Below are 20,188 nucleotides of genomic sequence, written 5' to 3' on the forward strand. Positions count from 1 at the left end.
AGGGTAATTTAACTTTGATTCTGTTTTTACTTTTTCAGTGTTCTTGTAATTACGTTTGACGACTGTTTGCTGCAGTAGTGAAAGCTAATTGTTGTAAGTCAGTTTGTGACGGTAGCAATGAATTCTGTCCTGCAGCTGTCACAAAGTTCTTGTGAATATAGTACAATCCTTCATTAAGTGCTGCCTTTGTGGATTCCTATGACTAGGTGGATCTTCCCTAGTTGCTCTAGTTTAACCCCACATCCCAAAAATCTGCTGCTGGTTAAGTTAAATAGAAAATGAGAATAGTCTCAAGTTCAGGGAGATTGTGAAGTGTTGGAGTGTCATGGGGCATGTGCAAGAGAATAGTTACAGGGCAATAAGTGAGGGGCAGGATTGATGGATTGTGATGAACTGGCACTGAAACGTGCAAATACTAAAAGTATGAAAACAATTGAATAAATTTATTGAAATAAGTTTTATTTTATGATATGGTCCTTTTGCATTTATAGTCAGAATAGAGATCACTTCGTCCCTTTGCTGGTGTGTATTTTTTCATTGAGATTCCCTGTCCCAAGCCTCTGATTTTATTGCATCCTGGATCTCTAAGAGTTCACGATGGTATTTCAGCAAAGTCAATAACCTTTTACGGTATTTATTTTATGTAGAACAGGGTGGAGAACTTGATAAACTTGAATTTGAGCCAATCTTATGCATCACTAATGAAAATCTATTCGTACCTCACACAAAGAAAGACCTTGGAGGTAGATCTTTCCGTCTCCTTCTTGGGGAAGGGTTTTCAGGTGCTTTGTCAATGATCTTCCTTGAGAAAGTCGAGGGGAGGGATATTTGATGTTGCTTTCAAAATATTCAGTTTGAAGCACAACTTCAGCAAATGAAGCAGTCCATGTTTGAATGAAAGAACATCTGAACAACGGCTGATAGGAACAAGTAACATTTCCACGAGAGAAGTGCCAGTCAATGACCACCTCCAAGAAAAAAGTCTTAATTGCTTACACTTAAGATTCACATACTGTGCAATGGTGAGGGTAGAGTGCCATGAGTGGGGCTGAGGGACGGATGGCAGAGAGGGAGTGCCTAAAGGGGCTGAAGCGGATTTAGACACCCCCAGTCCCGAGCCACCAGGCAATGTCATTTGATTCCAAACAACTGGTTTATTGATCATTACAGAGTGTCTTTCTGGTGCTTCCCTGCCCTCTCTCTTCCCCTTTTCCCAAACATGTTTCCCCTTCCCACCCTCAGTACACAATAGGCCCAATATCAGAATCAGGTGTATTGTCACTCAGCTATGTCATTAAATTTGTTAATTTTTGGTGGCAGCAGTATGGTGGATTACCTACAGTACTGTACAAAAGTACTCACTGTCAATATCCTCAGGTTTCGCCATTGATTTTTTTTCATGGATACGTGTGACACCAACAACTCTCATTAAGTCAGCACCATCTAGAATAAGCGATGGTCCATTGATCCTTCGGTTAACAGTAAGGGTCCATGGCATTTAAAAAAAAGTTGGGAACTCCGATCTATAATAAAGCAGCTTAATTAGTGTGCTTTCAACCACCCTAAATACTCCTTGCTTCCTCCCACTACTGATGCACACTGATGGAGAGAAAGAAAGTTTAGGATGCAGAATTTACCTTCCACAAAACACTCTGCATATACTCACCCAGATTACTAAAGCAGAACCTCCCAAAAGTGCAACCTCAGCCATCAAACAGGACAAGGGTAGTTTGAGCATGGAGCATTTCCAAACCATTTCCAGTTCATTTCCAAACTATACATCATCCTGACTTGGAAATGTATCGCTGGTTCTTCAAATAACACTATGGGAGTTGTTTCACCAGCTGGACCACAGCAGAACATGAAGGTAGTTCGTAAGTGGAATTAGGGAAGGGTAGTGAATGCCAGTGTTGACAGTGATATCCAGATCTGGACAATGAGTATAAAATGAAAACTCAATAGTGGCTTACCAGGTGTAGACTTATGTGGGAGTGGGAGAGAGAAATTGAGTACTATATCTTCTCTAATGTGTTTATAAGTCACAAATTTATGGATAAAAACTTTAACCTAGGTAAGAATTCTCACAGGCATGGTGCAGTATGCTTGCATGATTATAAAGCTACTAGCACTACTGAATAGGAATGTATTTCTAAATACTTGAGGCTGGAAAAATTGTGAGCCAGTATAGTCCCATGCCTTTGACTCCTTTGTTTGGTGTACATATATACAATTATATATCCAGCTGTCTATGTCAGCTTTGCTTACAGATTAGTCATGTTCAAGCAACTTGGTTCCCCTTCAGCAAATAGTAAATGGTTCATAATGCTAGTTTGATTATTGCTATTTAATCTTCAAGATTCTGAGTGTATTTAAATATTTTAATTGACCAGAACCAGTGCTAAACTAATGATAACACACACAAAATGCTGGTGGAACACGGCAGGCCAGGCAGCATCTATAGGGAGAAGCGCTGTCGACGTTCCGGGCCAAGACCCTTCGTCAGGACAGCGCTTCTCCCTATAGATGCTGCCTGGCCTGCTGTGTTCCACCAGCATTTTGTGTGTGTTGTTGTTAGAATTTCCAGTATCTGCAGATTTCCTCGTGTCTAAACTAATGATGTTCAATTCCTTTTTGCCATTGTTGTGGAAGGTATAGAGCAGCTGAATCTATACATGTTACAGAAAATATGCACTGTCACTGACCTTGCAAAATTATCACTTATTATCACTCGTGACTTTCATGGAGTCCTATTTTTTGCTCATCAATTGTCCATTGAATGAATCACAAAAAGTCACAGCTGGTGGTGAAAGGCATAAGCAGCTATTTAAAACCTGAAAATTGTCTCCAGGTTCATTCTTGCTTTGTAGTAACAGTGATAAACATTGCAATTTGCACTTACCGAAAATCACATGGAAATTTATGTACTTTTTATTTATTGAGATAAAGTGCGGAATGGGCTCTTGTGTCCCTTTGAACCCAACAACCCCTGATTTAATCCTAGCCTAATCACAGGACAGTTTAAAATGACTAATTAACCTAGTTGATAGGTTAACCAATTAACTATGGTCAGAAAGCGGAGGACCTGGAAGAAACCCACATGGTCATGGAGAGCGTACAAACTCCTTACAGACAGCAATGGGAAATTAACTCAAGTTACTGGTACTGTAAAACGTGCTAACCACTACGCAACCATGCCTCAATAATTCCATAATCTAGAGTTATACAGAATAAAACTGGGCCTTTTGAGTTAACTTGTCCATGTCCACTGTGATGCCTACCTACGCTAATCCCATTAACTCACTTTAGAATGCTGTACATTGTAATAGTAACTGACTGTACCTCTTCCTCTGGCAGCACTTCCCATATAACCACCACTCTATGTGGAAAAATTATTCATCAGATCTCATTAAAAAATCTTGAATCTGTAGTTTAGGTTCCTCACCATAGAAAAAAGATTCTATATATCCTGTCTCTTCCCCTCATAATATTATAAACCTCTATAAGGACACTCCTCAGCTTCCAATATTTCAGTGCAAATAAACCCAACCCCTTTAAAATGTCCTCCAAAGCCCTCCATTCCAGGCAACATCCTGGTGAATCTCTTCTGCATTTTCTTTATTGCATATCCATCCTGTCAGAATAAATCCTGCTTATAAAGTAACTTTTAAAAAAAACAGTTAAGCCTCTCTCTTGACCATGTTGACTGTCAGAGATTTTAAATAGCAGGAATGTAAAGAAGCAGTCAGAAACTTCTTTTCAATTGCTTCATTAATATCTTTTGTGACGTGGAAATAAAAATCACCCTTTCAAAGAATTTAAGATATTTAAAATCAGATCTGTTTTAAACAATTACAAACTTCTAAGTTAGCTCAAGTAATTTTCTTTTTAAATTACACATAATTTAATTGTTATTTTTGGTCTTAGAGCACCTACAGAGCACTTGCAGATGCAGTAAGTAGATTCCCACCTTGCAAATGAGGAATTACAACAAATTTACTCATGGCTGCTGAACTCCTGGAGAATTCCTTTTTTTGAAGACTGTTGAAGATAACCCAACAAGTTTAGGATTTGTATGGGAATCCTTAGTTCTAGTGGCATGTGTGTGGTGAAATACTAGAAGGCTTTTCCCAGTTAAGTTTTTGTTCATTTGCATAACATCTATTTGGACAGAAAGATGATCATTAATGATAAACACAAGAAGTTCTGCAGATACTGGAAATCCAGAGCAACACACACACAATGTTGGAGGAACTCAGCAGGTTAGGCTGCATCTATGAAAATGAATAAATAGTCAACATTTTGGGCCGAGGCCCCCCCCCCCCCCCATCAGGACTGAGAAGGAAGGAGGACAATGCTTAATAAAAAAGTGGGGGAGAAGAAAGAGGACAAGCTAGAAGGTGACAGGTGAAACCTATTGAGTGTGAAAGGTAAAGGGCTGGAGGAGAAAGAATCTGTTAGGAGAGGAGAGTGGACATTGGGGAAGGGGAAGAAGGAGGGGTACTGGGGGTGATGATAGGCAGGTGAAGCAAGTCGGTAAGAGGTCAGAGTGAGGAACAGAAAAAGAGGGAGGAGAAAAGGAAAAAAAATATTAGAAGGAGAAATCAATGTTCAGGCTAATCAGATTGGAGGCTACCTAAGTGGAATATGACATGTTGCTCCTCTACCCTCTTATCTCCCTCATTAGTGATGTAAAGTTGTAGACAGAGTTCAATAAAACCAGATTCAAAGTGGCATTTTCCACTGTTAATTCACAATGTTCCTGGCATCTATTAGTACTTCACATGTACAGTAAGTGCCAGAAGGCTATAAAAAGAGGACAGATCACTTATCTATTTTATGAAAATATTAATCAAGTTTGAAATTCTATAAAGGTTGCTAATTAAAATCTGACATTTTGTAATATTATTATTGCTCAATGGCAGGTATAATGTAGATATTCTGTGAATAACTTAAACTTTTTGTGGATGACTACACCAAAGTTTTCTACTGAGTGACAGATTTAAGTAAGCAGACATTTTCAAATGCTCAAGTTGTTTCTCAAATCAACAGTAATTTTTAATGACCTCTGAAGTGACTCCCTTTATTTGAGAGCAATTTGATAAATGAATGGTTTGTGGCAGAGTTGACTCTAATTAAATAATTACTGTAATTTTGTTATTTCACTTTGACCTTCATTTTGATGTTGGAGCACATTCAAGGATATTCCTTAATGTGGAGGTACGGTAAGTCATTAATCAGTAGCACAGTACACAGGTTACAGCTAACACACTTTTTTTTGGACTCTGCAGCACTGTACAAAAGACTTGGGCATCGTAGCTGTACACATAACCTAAGGCTTTTGCAGTACTGTGGCGACCCATTTCCTGGCGCATCCGAACCGACTCACAATTAGATAGCCTACAGGGGTTTGCGAGCACAGAGCTTTGGAGCCTCTGCGCCATGGGGGGCCGGTTGAGGGAGGCTTAAAAGTGAGGCTGAAGTTTTCGAATAAAGTTTTTTCCTTCGACTGCAGTTACCGACTCCGTGTCATAATTTTAGCGCTGCGTGTAGCACACCGCTACAGTACTGTATTTATCAATGTGAAACGGAGAAGTGAGTTTGTAAATCTAGCAGGAGCAAAGGATGTCCAGAATGGTGTGGCCAGAGTGCCATGGCAATGTGTGGGACAGGTGCAGAGTGGGTGTGCTAGGGGCAGACACACCCAACCCTGAGACACCAGGCAAGGTCATTTGATTCCAAATATTTGGTTAATTGATCATTACAGAATGTTTCTCTGATGCTCCTGCTCTTCCCCCTCCCCCCTTCTCCCTTCCCCAACCATGATTCCCCTTTCCCTGCCCTGTTCCCCACTCTCAGTCCACACCAGAGACCCATATCAGAATCAGGTTTATCATCACTCACGTGTCACAAAATATGTTGTTTTTTTCTGTGTGGCAGCAATACAGTGCAATACATAAAACTACTACAGTACTGTGCAAGAGTCTTCGGCATTCTAGCTATATATATGTGTGCAGAAGACTTTTACACAGTAGTGAGGTCTTTGTATTCCTGGAAATGTTTTAACAGAAACTTCTGCATTTTGGGAGCAATAAATACTGTTGCTACCTTAGTCTTCCGAAGAATAGAGAGTAGTTTGATGTTGTGAATGTGTGGACGTCCTGCTTAACACTTGAATTTTTTTTACATATGCTCTGCTATGTGGCAGGGTGATGGATTATAGGGGGCAAAAAGGAGTGCTCCAAAGTGCATATCGGTAAATAAGTATAATTCATTTTTATTCATGTATACACCCTAGCTACCTTCCCAAAATAGCAGGCACTTCTTTGTTTGTCTGAGTTCGGCCACTTGAACACTGCAGTTCTAGAGACATGGTGGTTATAAACCAGCTGCTTTATTATGGCTAAGCTGGAATCTTTATCTTTTTAGTTCATTGTACACAACTGAGCTTTCGGTGAAGTCAAGATCATCCTTATTTACTGATTACTACCTCCTTGCCTCCTCTGATACCAAGGTTATAGGTAGGATTCTTCAGATTCCAGTCGGTGTACTTGAAGAACTCTGAGAACAAAACAGTTCATGTTAAGATAAGATAACCTTATTTTAAAATAGGCTTATTTAAAAACAATTAGGAGACACTATTATTGTTTGTTTACTTCTATCAGTAATTCAATTGATGTCTGATTAAAAGATTTTTATTTGTATCATTGGTAGCATTGGAAAATAATGTATGAACCATTTTTGTTTTTGAACATTTGAAGTTTTACTTTATTTGGAAGGACCTGCATAAATAACTACTTCACAGTGCTACGTACACAACGCTGGAAGAACTCAGCAGGTCAGGCAGCATCCGTGAGAAAAGAGTAGCCAACGTTTCGGGCCGAGACCCTTCATCCTGTTTTCTACTCTTTTCTCATGGATGCTGCCTGACCTGCTGAGTTCTTCCAGCGTTGTGTACGTATTCTTTGATCCACAGCATCTGCAGTTGTATTTTTGCGTTTTACTTCGTAATGCTGCTGTGGAACTTGATAATTGGAGGTCCTTTTGATGTCCATAATACATTTAATTTTCCATTAACTTGGGTAAAGGACATAGGTCCTAGATAATTGGGTCGTGAGAAAATAAGTGATGATCGCCGTTATAGTATTTCATTTGTATTACTTTAATTATATAATTTTTAATCCTTTTTGGGATGATTCATTGCTGTGACCCTTTAAATCAAAATATCTTTGATCTGCTTTCACAGATTTACACAAGACGGGGACTCTGAAGCAAATTCATTGCTCTCAGTCTCTACCTGGAACTCCACTCTCTTTGAAAACCTTTCCTATCAATCTTCCTACATCAATGGATGGAAAGTTTAAGGAGATTGCAGAGGTGAGTGATTAATCATTCAGCAGCTTTAGTTTGGTTGGAGGCTGACCTATTTAAAAAATGTCAGAACTAAAGCTCCATTGTTCAGAACCTAATTAGTATGCCATGAATAGTAAACACTAGATTTTTTAGTAGATGGTGCATTATTGAGTGATTTCCTTTTGAACTTTCAGAAATGTTTTTTTCATTCTCAATCAATTGGCATAATTATATTTTTCATGTTTTTTTTCGTCTGTTGCTGGTCCTGCTGCATTATTACACCTACCTACTTAGTGAAGTCCAAATTGAACTGTGAGATTCAATTTTAGTGTGCTACTGTGTTGAAATCTAAAGAAAATAAAATCATCCCAACTATTCGGTTTCAGCAAACTCTGACCTTTTATGGAATTATACAAGAAAAAAAAATGGAAAAAAATAGTGTAGTTGCACAAAGTTAACATACACTGGATAATCTCTTGAAGTATTCTGGAGAATAATTTGTGTCGGAAGAGGAAATGTTTTTGTTACCCAAACCACAATCTGTTCCAGCTGCTACTATCTGGGAAATGGTAGCGCAGCATAAAAGCCAGGACCAACAGGCTCCGGGATAGCTTCTTCCACTAGGCCATCGGACTGATTAATTCATGCTGATATAATTATATTTCCATGTTATATTGACTGTCCTGTTGTACATACTATTTATTAAAATTACTATACATTGCACATTTATGTGGAGATGTAATTTAAAGATCTTTACTCGTGTATATGAAGGATGTAAGTAATAAAGTCAATCCAGTTCAATTAAAATTGGATGCATTGAGTATGTTCTATGTTACTATATGATCAAAGCTTAATGAACGCTGTTAGAGTGGTAATGTAGCGGTTAGTGTGACAAGATGTTGGTGTTCAGAGTTCAATCTGGGTGTCCTCTGTAAGGAGTTTGTACATCTTCCCCATGGAATGCATGGATTTTGTCCTCAAACAGTGTACTGGTTAGTAGGTTAATTGGTTAATGTAAATTGTCCCGTCATTGGGCCACAGTTAAATCAGGGTTGCTGGCAGTGTGGCTTGGAGGGCCAGAATTTGTTTTTATCTCTATATGTAAAATAAAAATCTTATCTTCAGTAATCTTCCCATTGTCCTCTGATATATTTGGGGGGGGGGAGTTTGCTTAATCACTCTTTATTCAGTTTCATTTTTTGTTCTAATCTTCTCAAACCAGGCGTGACATAAAACATATAGAACAGGAACAGGCCCTTCAGCTTCATGGTCTGTGCTAAGCATGATAGAATATTAAACAATTCCAGATAATTTAACCCAGCTAAGTGTGAAGTGGTTCATTTTGGTGGATCAAATTTGAAGACAGAATATATTAATTGTAAGTGTGAAGAAGTGTGAAGAATCAGTGAGATCTTGGGATCTGTGTCCATAGGGCACTCAGAGCTACGGCACAGGTTGACAGTGTTGTTAAGAAGGCATATGGTGTGTTGGCCTTTGTCAACCATAGAATAGAGTTCAAGAGCTGTGAAGTAATGTTACAGTTATATAAGACCTTAGTTGGACCCCACTTGGAGTACTGTGTTCAGTTCTGGTCACTTCATTACAAGAGGGATTTGGTTACTATAGAGAGAGTGCAGAGGAGATTTACAAGAATGTTGCCTGGATTTGACAGCATGCCTTATGAGAATAGGTTGAGTAAACTTGGCCATTTCTCTCTGGAGCAATGGAGGATGAGAAGTGACCTGTTAGAAGAGTATAAGATGATGAGAGGCATTGATCATGTGGATAGCCAGAGGCTTTTTTCTCAGGACTGAAATGACTAACACAAGGGGGCATAGTTTTAAGGTGCTCAGAAGTAGGTACAAGGTGGATGTCAGAGGTAAACACAAAATACACTGCAGATGCTGGGTCAAAGCAACACGCACGACATCAGCAGGTCGGGCAGCATCCGTGGAAACGAATCTGCTGGGTCCTGACGAAGGGTCTTGGCCCGAAATGTTGACTGTTCATTTACATGGATGCTGCCCAACCTGCTGAGTTCCTCCAGGATGTCAGAGGTAAGCTTTTCACACACAGAGTGGTGGGTATATGGAATGCACTGCCAGTGATGATGGTAGAGGCGGATACAATAGGGTCTTTTAAGAGACTCTTAGATAGGTACATGATGTTTAGAAAAATAGAGGGCTAAGTGTAAGGAAATTCTATGCAGTTTCTAGAGTAGGTTACATGGTCTGTACAACATTGTGGGCTGAAGGGCCTGTAATGTGCTGTAGATTTCTATGTTTCCATGCTTAAATTCCCTTCCGCCTGCACACAGGTTTATTATCAATGTATTAGCTAACATGAAATTTGTTGTTTTGTGCAACATAACTATGCAAGGATAAAATTGCCATAAATTATGAAATAAATAAGTAGTGAAAACAAGGAAAATGCAGTAGTGTTCATGAACTGTTATATTCATGTGCCTTTATAAAAGCTTCTTGGACGCCACTGTCATATCTGCCTCCACTACCACCCATGGCAGCACATTCCAGGCACCTATTGCAATCTATACATAATTTAAAAACTTGTCCTGCACATTCCCATTAAACTTCCCCCATTTCACCTAGTAAGTATGCCCTCTATTATTTCACATTTCTACCTTGGGTCGGGGGGGAAGAGCCTCTGTCTTCCCTATCCATGCCTCTCATAGTTTTACAAACTTCTATCAGTGTTCATTTGCAGCATCTTACCTTTAGATTTATCAATTTAACAAAACTGTTGTCTAGCCCACTGTGCCAGAAATACTGCGCACAAAGTGTGTGAGTCCTAATGAAGGGTCTCAGCCTAAAACATCGACTGTTTATTCATTTCCATTGATGCTGCCTGATCTGCAGAGTTCCTCCAGCATTTACTGTGTATTACTCTGAATTCCCAGCATCTGCAGAATCTCTTGTGTTTATGCCTAAAGTATTTTCTTATTGATAAATTCACTGATGAAATTCTGAAAAGGCCAGATCTGCAGAAAATTTAGTCATGTTCTTCTATTGGATTTGAATTGATGTTTTAATGAATTATTCTTGTATCACATGAAATATGCCAGTAATTCCAAATATTTAATGTGCGACATGAGAGTTTATTTGAACCCTCATTTGCTTTTTTTATTTATGACATCAGGAGCTGTTCACGCGGTCTTTAACTGAAAGTGACATGAGGACTGCTCCCTATGAATTTCCAGAAGAGAGTCCCATTGAACAACTGGAGGAGAGACGACAACGATTGGAACGTCAGATCAGCCAGGATGTGAGGTAGTTAAGGTTTCATAGTACTTGACTTTAGTTCACTCTGCAAGAAAACATGAAGGAGAATATCGTAGTGAGAAGTAGGTTATCTTGAGGCTCTGCAGCAGTTCAGTAAGCCAAAGTGGAGGAATATTTCACTTTGTATTTTTTTGGCTATAAGTTCATTTTGCATTGATTAGGAACTATTTGATAGACTTTGTTGTTCCAGGCACTTGGTCTGAATGGACATTTTATCAGTAGGCTGGAGTTAATAGCTGAAGGCTGCCTATTATATGTTTTCTTGTACTATTGTGGAATTTTTTTGTTATTTTCAATTATATTATTTCACATTGAGTGTTCACATTGCCTCTGAATAAAACATCAAGTTCTTGAAGAGTTACAGAATTTCTTAAAGAACATTGCTGTTAATTATGAATTTAAGATATGATATTAACAAAGGACAGTTGTTATCATTAGCAAATGGCAGAGAAAAGCTAACAAAATCCTATATTACTACATTTCCAAGCACTGGTCAATTTTATTTCATGATGACCTCTCTGTTTCGAAGAGTTGGCTGATTATGATACTTGTGCACTTGTCAACCTTTGTGTAATAAATCAAATAGAAGTTTCACCACAGGCATGAATGCTGAAAATACAAATAATTGCTGTGCAAATACTTGCTTATATTGGACAAGCTGAAGTGCGTTGCAGTTAAGCATTACAAGTAATTTAGACATCATTAATTCTTGCTGTTTGTCATCTGCCAAACAAGTGATCCGTAAACCCTATCCATTAGTCATAACAAATGTGATCAAATGAAATTGATCTTGAAAAAGAGGTATAATTGTTATGCTTGAGCTAAGGAATAAGAAGTAAACGGGCAAGCATGAAATGTTCTGCTCATCCATACATCCATTGCACACTCTCACTTCATTAGAAGCTGCATTTTCTTGTGAAGTGTTATTGTAAGTGGAACTTGGTGCAGGAATTTGAAATTTGCCTGATCCTCAAGTATGCCTATTTCAATTTGGATAATTTGACCAGTTCTCTTTAGGTAAAGCTAGTTAGAGTGCTGAAGTAAAACATGGTGCTCTGCCTCCAGAGAAACTGAAGTGGTGGTGTCAAATATTCACCTGCTGCTGCACATGAAGAAATGGTAGTGAGCAAACTTTTTTTTAAAAAAAAGATGCAGAGGAAGGACTGGAATAAAGACTCTCAAACGTTTTCATCTTTAACAGTGCTTGTGTATTTAACTGTAAGCTATGTCCAAAGATCCTATTTTAGCATAAATAAGTAATATTTTATCTTAAACGTCTGAAAAATCTGCTCAAGTTTATCTTAGTTCAGCACTTTGTTGCCACCATTCTGGTTACTATGCATTTCTGTTGTAAAGCTTCAAGTGCTCTCACAGTAACTGTTAATCAATGGCAAGTGGAATTGACAATCCCATGTGCTTTATAATGTTTTTTTTTCATGACTTATTTTCATTTTTTGGTTGTTTCTTTAAATAGCTGTCAAAAGTTAAGATTAATATTGATGAAATGCTGATAATCTGAACAAGATTGTGAGTAGTTTTGCCTATGCTGAAGGACTTCCCAATGTTATAGAAGATAGAACGGTATAGGGCCTTTGACTCATGATATGGTGCCGGCCTTATAACCTACTTTTTAAGAATAGTCTAACCTTTCTTTCCCCCTCCAAACATAACCCTCCGTTTTTTCATTCATCCATATGCCTGTCTAAGAGTTTCTTAAATGTCCCCAATGTAACTGCCTCTATTAGTACCCCCAGCAGCGTGTTCAACAACTACTACTCTCTGCGTACAGAAAACATTTGACTGTGATATCCCTTTTGTACTTGTCCCCAATCACCTTAAAATTATGCACCCTCATACAAGTCATTTTCACCCTGGGGAAATAATCCCTGGCTGTCTGTTTGTCAATTTAATTTGTACTGAGAACAGTGCAAACAACTAAGTGTAAATGAGAAATATTTTGAAATCTACACAATGGAATAACTTAAGAATGTACAAATGTATATGGCACTCTGATATTAGCCAAGAAGTTTGAAGGGGTGTATTCAAAACTGCATTAAATTGTGAAAATGTGATTTGGCGCAGCTTGTGAACTGCAGTTAGAATATGTTTGCTCACACGTGGATTAACTGGCTTGTTTTCTCTGTTTTCCATTTCCCCTTTCTCTCCTTGCATCTTTGCCTTCCTTCTGCCTGCCATCCCCAGACTAGAACCAGAAATTTTACTCAGAGCCAAACAGGACTTCATGAAAATTGACAGCGCTGCAGATCTACAGTGAGTCATCCTGCACTCCGCGGACATGGAGTGCTTCCTTTGCGTGGTACCAGTCGTAGCTACAGAACTGACATGCATGATCTCTGCTTTCTGTTTCTTTTTGACCTTTCCCAGGTGTTGATTTACATGAACGTCTACTCTAGAGGGTGCTTTGACCTTTCATCTGCCTGTTCACATTTAATCAAGGTACCCAGTGGCAGAAAGGCAGATTAATAATCTCAGTTCAAGCTAAAATTAATTGTTCTTTAAAGTAATGAAATTCTGTCAGTCATGTTTTTTCTGTATTTTATTTTCGATCAGCTAAAATGAAAAGTAATTCTGCTGTGCTTGGTTTTGAAAACTTGACTTGAGCTTTGATAATTTGTTTCTCTAAATGGTAGATTAGAACATTTAGGGGGTGGGGGGAAAGGAAAATTGTGTGTTTTAGTTGATGTAATGCGCCATTGGGAATCTCAGTCATAGTTTTGTTTATTAGTTGTATTCTTTGTAAAAGTAATGGACAATGGCGACAATGCCTGTTATTGTTAGAGTGTCTGAGACTTCCATAATCTTCAGGGAAAAAAACAAGCTGTAGTGGAGCCGTTAACAACTGCAACTTCCATCTTGCCATATAAAGTTTCTAACTACCAAAAGTGTTTTAGAGACCTATCCTGGCAAATTTACCATACACAGTTATGGGTCATTTACTGTGCATTGGTCTGAATTTGCATGCCATTCTTAGTCTTTGCACAATGCCTTCTATTTAGCAGCACAACTGAGGTTAACACTTCTAGAATAGACAAGTGCAAGGAAACCCACTAGCTAACTCCATGGTACTATTTGGTGGACTTGGGTTGGACAACACTAGAATCCATCTCTGAGTTCTTGATCTACTGCACTCATAGAACGAGCATGGAACAGTACAGCACAGGAACAGGCTCTTTATCCCATTGTGTTGTGCTGAACCAAATAAATTAGTAATCAAATGACCAACTAAACTATTCGTTATGCCTATACAATGTCCATAACCCTCAAATTCACGTAATCATGCATATCATAGAAGGCCCTAATGTACCTGCCCCTACCATCAACCAGTTTTGTTTTAAAGATTTTATGTTTGGATTGGGTGGTAGGGTGGAGATGCGTCCCTACCAAAGGAGGTGTAAGGTGCTCCTTCCTTTGGCTAGCCTGCAGGTCACCCTCGGGCAAGGTGCAGCACCTACTTAGCCCCCCACCCCCTCTCCAATCAGGGTCACGTGAAGCCATAGGATCGGGTGGTTGATGGCTGTATGAGCAGCAAGACGCATATCACAAGTCATGGTTATGCGACCACTGATGCCAGGCAGACAATCTCTAAAGTGTATTGTTAATGGCTGGGATCACCTGTCTTGTAAAGACACTGCCCAGAAGAAGGCAATGGCAAACAACCTCAGTAGAAAAAAAATTGTCAAGATCAATCATGGTCAAAGACCATTGTTGTCCACATCATATAACACAGCATGTGATGATTTCTGGATATTGTTGAAAATTGGGAATGGCTTTGTCATAGCAATATTTCCACAGCCAGATCAGCACTAACAGTAGGAATTGAGAGAACTGCAGATGAGGGAGAAGGGCTGGCATCCTGATGAGGCTGAGACAGTGTGCAAATTGGCTGCCACTCCTTAGGATACTCTTGGCTAATGTTCACTCCCTGGATAACAAGCTTTGTGAACTGAGAGCCAGACTCTCCTATCAGCAGGAAACAAAGGAACGCAATGTTTTGTGCTTCGTGGAGACCTGGCTGACGGAGGCGATACTGGATCACACCATCGAGCCCTCTGGGTTCTCCCTGTTCGGGCAGACAGGTAGAGAAACCTCACTGGGAAGAGTAAAAGAGGAGGAATATGCCTCATGGTCAACAGTGCTTGGTGAGACCCACAGAATGTGCATGCTGTCAAATCCCTTTGTCCCCAGACCTGGAATACTTGCGGTGTTACTGTGTAAACCTTACTGACAACCTCGGGAGTTCACGACTGTTATCATCATAGCGGTGTACATTCCGCTGCAGGCTGATACTGATCTGGCTCTCAAGGAATTGTACGAGACCATCAACACACTGGAGACTGCACACTCAGAGTCTGCCTTCATCGTCGCCAATGGCTAATGGAGCATCGCTGACGAAAGTCTCTCCAAAGTTTTGTCAGCACATCTAGGTGAGCACTCGTGGAGATAAGTTACACTCCCTTCCGTAACGCTTACAAAGCTCTCCTTTGTCCAGCTTTTGGAAAATCAGATCACTCTTCAATCCTGCTTTATTCAATGTACAGACAGAAGCTGAAACAAGAGGTGGCCAGAGTTAAAATCATCCACTGTTGGTCTGACCAATTGGCCTCCATGCTGCAGGACTGCTTTGATGACGTCAACTGGAATGTCTTCCATGATGAGGATGTCTCTGAGTTCACTGATGGAGGCACATGCTTCATCTGGAAGTGCATCAATAATATTGTACCTCAGAAGTCGATCAGGGTCTTCCCAAACCAGAAACCCTGGATCAGTAGTTCTGTGCGAGCAGCACTTACAGCATGACATCGAGCTTACATCGCAGGTGATCAGCTAGAGCTCAAGAAAAGCATCTATGATCTGCGCAAAGCTATCAAGTCTGCAAAACAATGATATAAGGAGAAGATTGAGTCAAAATTCACAACAAGTAGCACACATGACTTGTGGTGAGGGCTGCACACCATCGCAGACTTCAAAGCCAAACGTTGTGGCGCCACCAACATCACGGCCTCTCTCCCAGATGAGCTCAATGACTTTTATGCTTGGTTCGATGTTGCTAACTCTGAGCCTTTGACAGCCACCGCTACAACCTGCAACCTGGTCATCTCTGAGGCTGAAGTAAGCAGGTGTTCCCAACTAGTGGATAGTTGCAAGACTGCGGGACCAGATGGCATCCCAGGGCAAGTACACAGGATGTGCTCAGCACTACTGGCAGGTGTGTTTACTGATATTTTTAATCTCCCCTTCTCCCAGTGTAGAGTGCCCTCCTGCTTCAAATTATCCACTATTGTCCCTGTTCCAAAAAAGACCAAGGTAACATGCCTGAACAACTGGGGTCCTGTCGCATTCACCTTAATAATAATCAAATGCTTTGAGCGGCTGGTCAGGGATTGCATCTGCAGTTTGCTACCACCCACACTGGACCCCCTACAATTCGCCTACCGACAGAATTGATTGACAGATGACGCAATAGCCACTGCTCTGCATACCATCCTTGCACACCTGGAGAAGAAGGATGCTTATGTGAGAATTCTGTTCTTGGACTACAATTCGGCATTCAACACTATATCAACACTCTCGGGTGGGGGCGGGGGGTTAAACTAAATTTGCAGGGGGCAGGGATCCAAAATGCGAGAGAGGATAGCGAGATGAAGAATAAAGGACAGGTGGGGACTACATGGTTCTGGAATATTAAGTGTGTAGTAGAGGAAGGTGAGGAGGAACAAGTGATAAGGAGGACACATGTACAGAGGGATGGTCTGATGAAACATGGAGTTAAATGTGCAGAAAGAATAATAAATTTAGGAAGGACAACAAAATTCAAGGGGTGTATAGCCCGATGGGAGTTCGGGGAGCTGGGTTAAGCACAATAGGCAGTGATTTAAGCAGAGAGAGGAGAAATGGGCTAAAAATTCTATATCTGAATGCACGAAGTGTCAGAAATAAGGCAGATGAGCTTGAAGCTCAGGTGTGAATGGGTAACTATGATGTTGTTGAGATAACGGCGACATGGCTGCAGGGAGATCAGACCTGGGAAATGAATGTACAAGGGTATACGTGCTATCGTAGGACAGAAATGTGGGCAGAGGGGGTGGGGTGGCCCTGTTGGTGAGGAATGAGATTCAGTCCTTTGCAGGGGGGGGGGACATAGGGTCAGGAGAAGTAGAGTCTGTGTGGATAGAACTGAGGAACAGTAAGGGCAAAAAGACCCTAATGGGTGTTGTCTACGGGCCACCAAACAGTAGCATGGATATTGGGTGCAAGTTGAACAGGGAGTTAACATTGGCATGTGGCAAAGGTAATGTCGCAGTAGTTATGGGGGATTTCAACATGCAGGTGAACTGGGAGAATCAGGTTGGTGCTGGACCCCAGGATAGGGAGTTTGTAGAGTGCCTACAGGATGCATTCTTGGAACAGCTTGTACGGGAGCCGACCAGGGACAAGGCTATTCTGGATTTAGTCTTGTGTAATGAACAGGATTTGATAAGCGATCTTGAAGTAAAGTAGCCATTAGGAGGAAGTGACCATAATATGATAAGTTTTTATCTGCAATTTGAGAAGGATAAGGGCAGATTGGAGGTATCAGTGTTGCAGTTGAACAGGGGAGACTATGGAGCCATGAGGGAGGAGCTGGCCAAAGTTAACTGGACGGATATCCTAGCAGAAAAGACAGTGGAACAGCAATGGCAGGTATTCTTGGGAATAATGCACAAGGTGCAAAATCAGTTCATCCCCCGGAGAAGGAAGGATTCAAAGGGGGGAAAGGGGCCACAGTGGTTGACAAAGGAAGTCAGAGATTGCATAGCATTAAAAAAAGGAAGTATGACAGAGCTAAGGTGAGTGGGAGGACAGATGATTGGGAAGTTTTTAAGGAACAACAGAACTTAATTAAAAAGGCAATACGGGGAGAAAAAATGAGGTACGAACGCAAGCTAGCCAGGAATATAAAGGAGGATAGCAAAAGCTTTTTTAGGTATGTGAAGAGAAAGAAGATAGTTAAGGACAATGTTGGGCCCTTGAAGAATGAATTGGGTGAAATTGTTATGGGAAACAGAGAAATGGCAGAAGAATTTAATAAGTACTTTAGATCTGTCTTCACTAGAGAAGACACAAGCAATCTCCCAGATGTATGGATGGGCCAAGGACATAGGGTAACAGAGGAAATGAAACAGATTGACATTAGGAAGGAAATGGTGATGAGTAGACTGATGGGACCGAAGGCTGACAAATCCCCAGGTCCAGATGATGTGCATCCTAGGGTACTAAAGGAGCTGGCTCTGGAAATTGCAGATGCATTGGTAATCATTTTCCAATGTTCCTTAGATTCAGGATCAGTTCCTGAGGATTGGAGAATGGCTAATGTTATCCCACTTTTTAAGAAAGGAGGGAGGGAGAAAACAGAGAACTATCGTCCTGTCAGCCTAACATCAGTAGTGGAGACGATGCTAGAGTCCATTATTAAAGATGAAATAGTGGCATACCTAGATAGCAGTGATAGGATTGGGCCAAGCCAGCAGGGATTTACCAAGGGCAAATCATGCTTGACTAATCTATTGGAGTTTTTTGAGGATGTAACCAGGAAGTCAGACAAGGGAGATCCAGTGGATGTAGTATACCTCAATTTTCAGAAGGCATTTGATAAGGTCCCACATAGGAGGTTGGTGGGTAAAATCAGAGCTCATGACATTGGGGGGAAGGTATTGACATGGATAGAAAACTGGTTGGCGGATAGAAAACTGGTTGGCAGATAGAAAGCAAAGGGTAACGGTGGATGGGTGTTTCTCGGAATGGCAGGTGGTGACTAGTGGGGTGCCACAGGGCTCGGTATTGGGACCACAGCTGTTTACGAATTACATAAACGATTTAGATGAAGGCATTGAGGATAACATTTGCTGATGATACTAAGCTGGGTGGTAGTGTGACATGTGATGAGGATGTTAGGAGAATTCAGGGTGACTTGGATAGGCTGAGCGAGTGGGCAGATACTTGGCAGATGACGTTTAATGTGAATAAGTGTGAGGTTATCCACTTTGGGAGTAAAAACAGGAAGGCAGATTATTACCTGAACGGTGTAGAGTTAGGTAAGGGAGAAATACAAAGAGATCCAGGAGTCCTTGTTCATCAGTCATAGAAGGTGAATGAGCAAGTGCAGCAAGCAGTGAAGAGGGCTAATAGAATGTTGGCCTTTATTACAAAGGAAATTGAGTACAGGAGCAAGGATATTCTTTTGAATTTGTACAGGGCCCTGGTGAGACCACACCTGGAATATTGTGTACAGTTTTGGTCTCCAGGGTTAAGGAAGGACATCCTGGCTATAGAGGAAATGCAGAGTAGATTCACGAGGTTAATTCCTGGGATGTCCAGACTGTCTTACGCAGAGGGGTTAGAGAGATTGGGCTTGTACACGCTGGAATTAAGGAGATTGAGAGCGGATCTGATTGCAACGTATAAGATTATTAAGGGATTAGACAAGATAGAGGCAGGAAATATGTTCCAGATGCTGGGAGAGTCCAGTACCAGAGGGCATGGTTTGAGAATAAAGGGTAGGTCATTTAGGACAGAGTTAAGGAAAAACTTCTTCTCCCAGAGAGTTGTGGGGGTGTGGAATGCACTGCCTTGGAAGGCAGTGGAGGCCAATTCTCTGGATGCTTTCAAGAAGGAGCTAGATAGGTATCTTATGGATAGGGGAATCAAGGAATATGGGGACAAGGCAGGATAGTATATTGATACTGATAGTAGATGATCAGCCATGATCTCAGAATGCCAGTGCAGGCTCGAAGGGCCAAATGGTCTACTTCTGCACCTATTGTCTATAGTTCAATCCAGGCTTGATAAGAAGCTCAGAGACCTCAGCCTTGACCCTGCCTTGTGCAACTGGATCCTGGACTTCCTGTCAGATCACTGGCAGGTGGTAAGAGTGGGCTCCCTCACCTCCACACCTCTGACTCTCAATACAGGAGCCCCTCAGTGCTGTGTACTGTCCCCTCCTTTACTCCCTGTATACCCATGACTGTGTCACTACCCACAGCTCTAATCAGCTAATTAAATTTGCCAATGATGCTACATTGATTGGCCTTATCTCAAACTATAACGTGGTGGCCTACAGGGAAGAAGTAATCTCTCTGACACAGTGCTGTCAAGAAAACAACCTCTGCCTCGGTGTTGCAACAACAAAGGAGCTGGTTGTGGATTACAGGAGGAATGGAAGCGGGCTAACCAATATTGACATCAATTGGACCTGGGGTTGAGAGGGTAAACAGCTTTATGTTCTTCAGCATCCACATCACTGAGGACCTCATGTGGTCTGCACACACCAGCTGTGTGATGAAAAGTGCACATCAGTGCCTTTTTCACCTCAGGCAGTTGAGGAAGTTTGGTATGGGCCCCCAAATCCTAAGAACTTTCTACAGGGGCACAGCTGAGAGCATCCTGACTGGCTGCATCACTGCCTGGCATGGGAACTGTATCTCCGTTAGTCGCATCACTCGGCAGAGAGTGGTGCGGACAGCCCAGCACATCTATAGTTG

The 20,188-nt window shown here is 41.0% G+C and overlaps 1 protein-coding gene across 4 annotated transcripts in view; it reads left to right on the forward strand.

Annotated features, from left to right (window-relative positions):
- The window catches only part of LOC132381023 (AMP deaminase 2-like), a 167,468-nt gene that overhangs the window by 99,054 nt on the left and 48,226 nt on the right, over positions 1-20,188 (forward strand). For 3 of the 4 annotated variants that reach the window (XM_059950119.1, XM_059950116.1, XM_059950120.1), the window contains exons 2-4: positions 7,244-7,374; positions 10,507-10,637; positions 12,852-12,920. In XM_059950119.1, the coding sequence (XP_059806102.1) occupies positions 7,244-7,374; positions 10,507-10,637; positions 12,852-12,920 (331 nt within the window). The remainder of the gene's footprint in view (positions 1-7,243; positions 7,375-10,506; positions 10,638-12,851; positions 12,921-20,188) is intronic. The other variant, XM_059950117.1, reaches the window with a different exon arrangement.

This window comes from Hypanus sabinus, chromosome 25, assembly GCF_030144855.1.
Source record: "Hypanus sabinus isolate sHypSab1 chromosome 25, sHypSab1.hap1, whole genome shotgun sequence".
NCBI classification, from domain to species: Eukaryota; Metazoa; Chordata; class Chondrichthyes; order Myliobatiformes; family Dasyatidae; genus Hypanus; species Hypanus sabinus.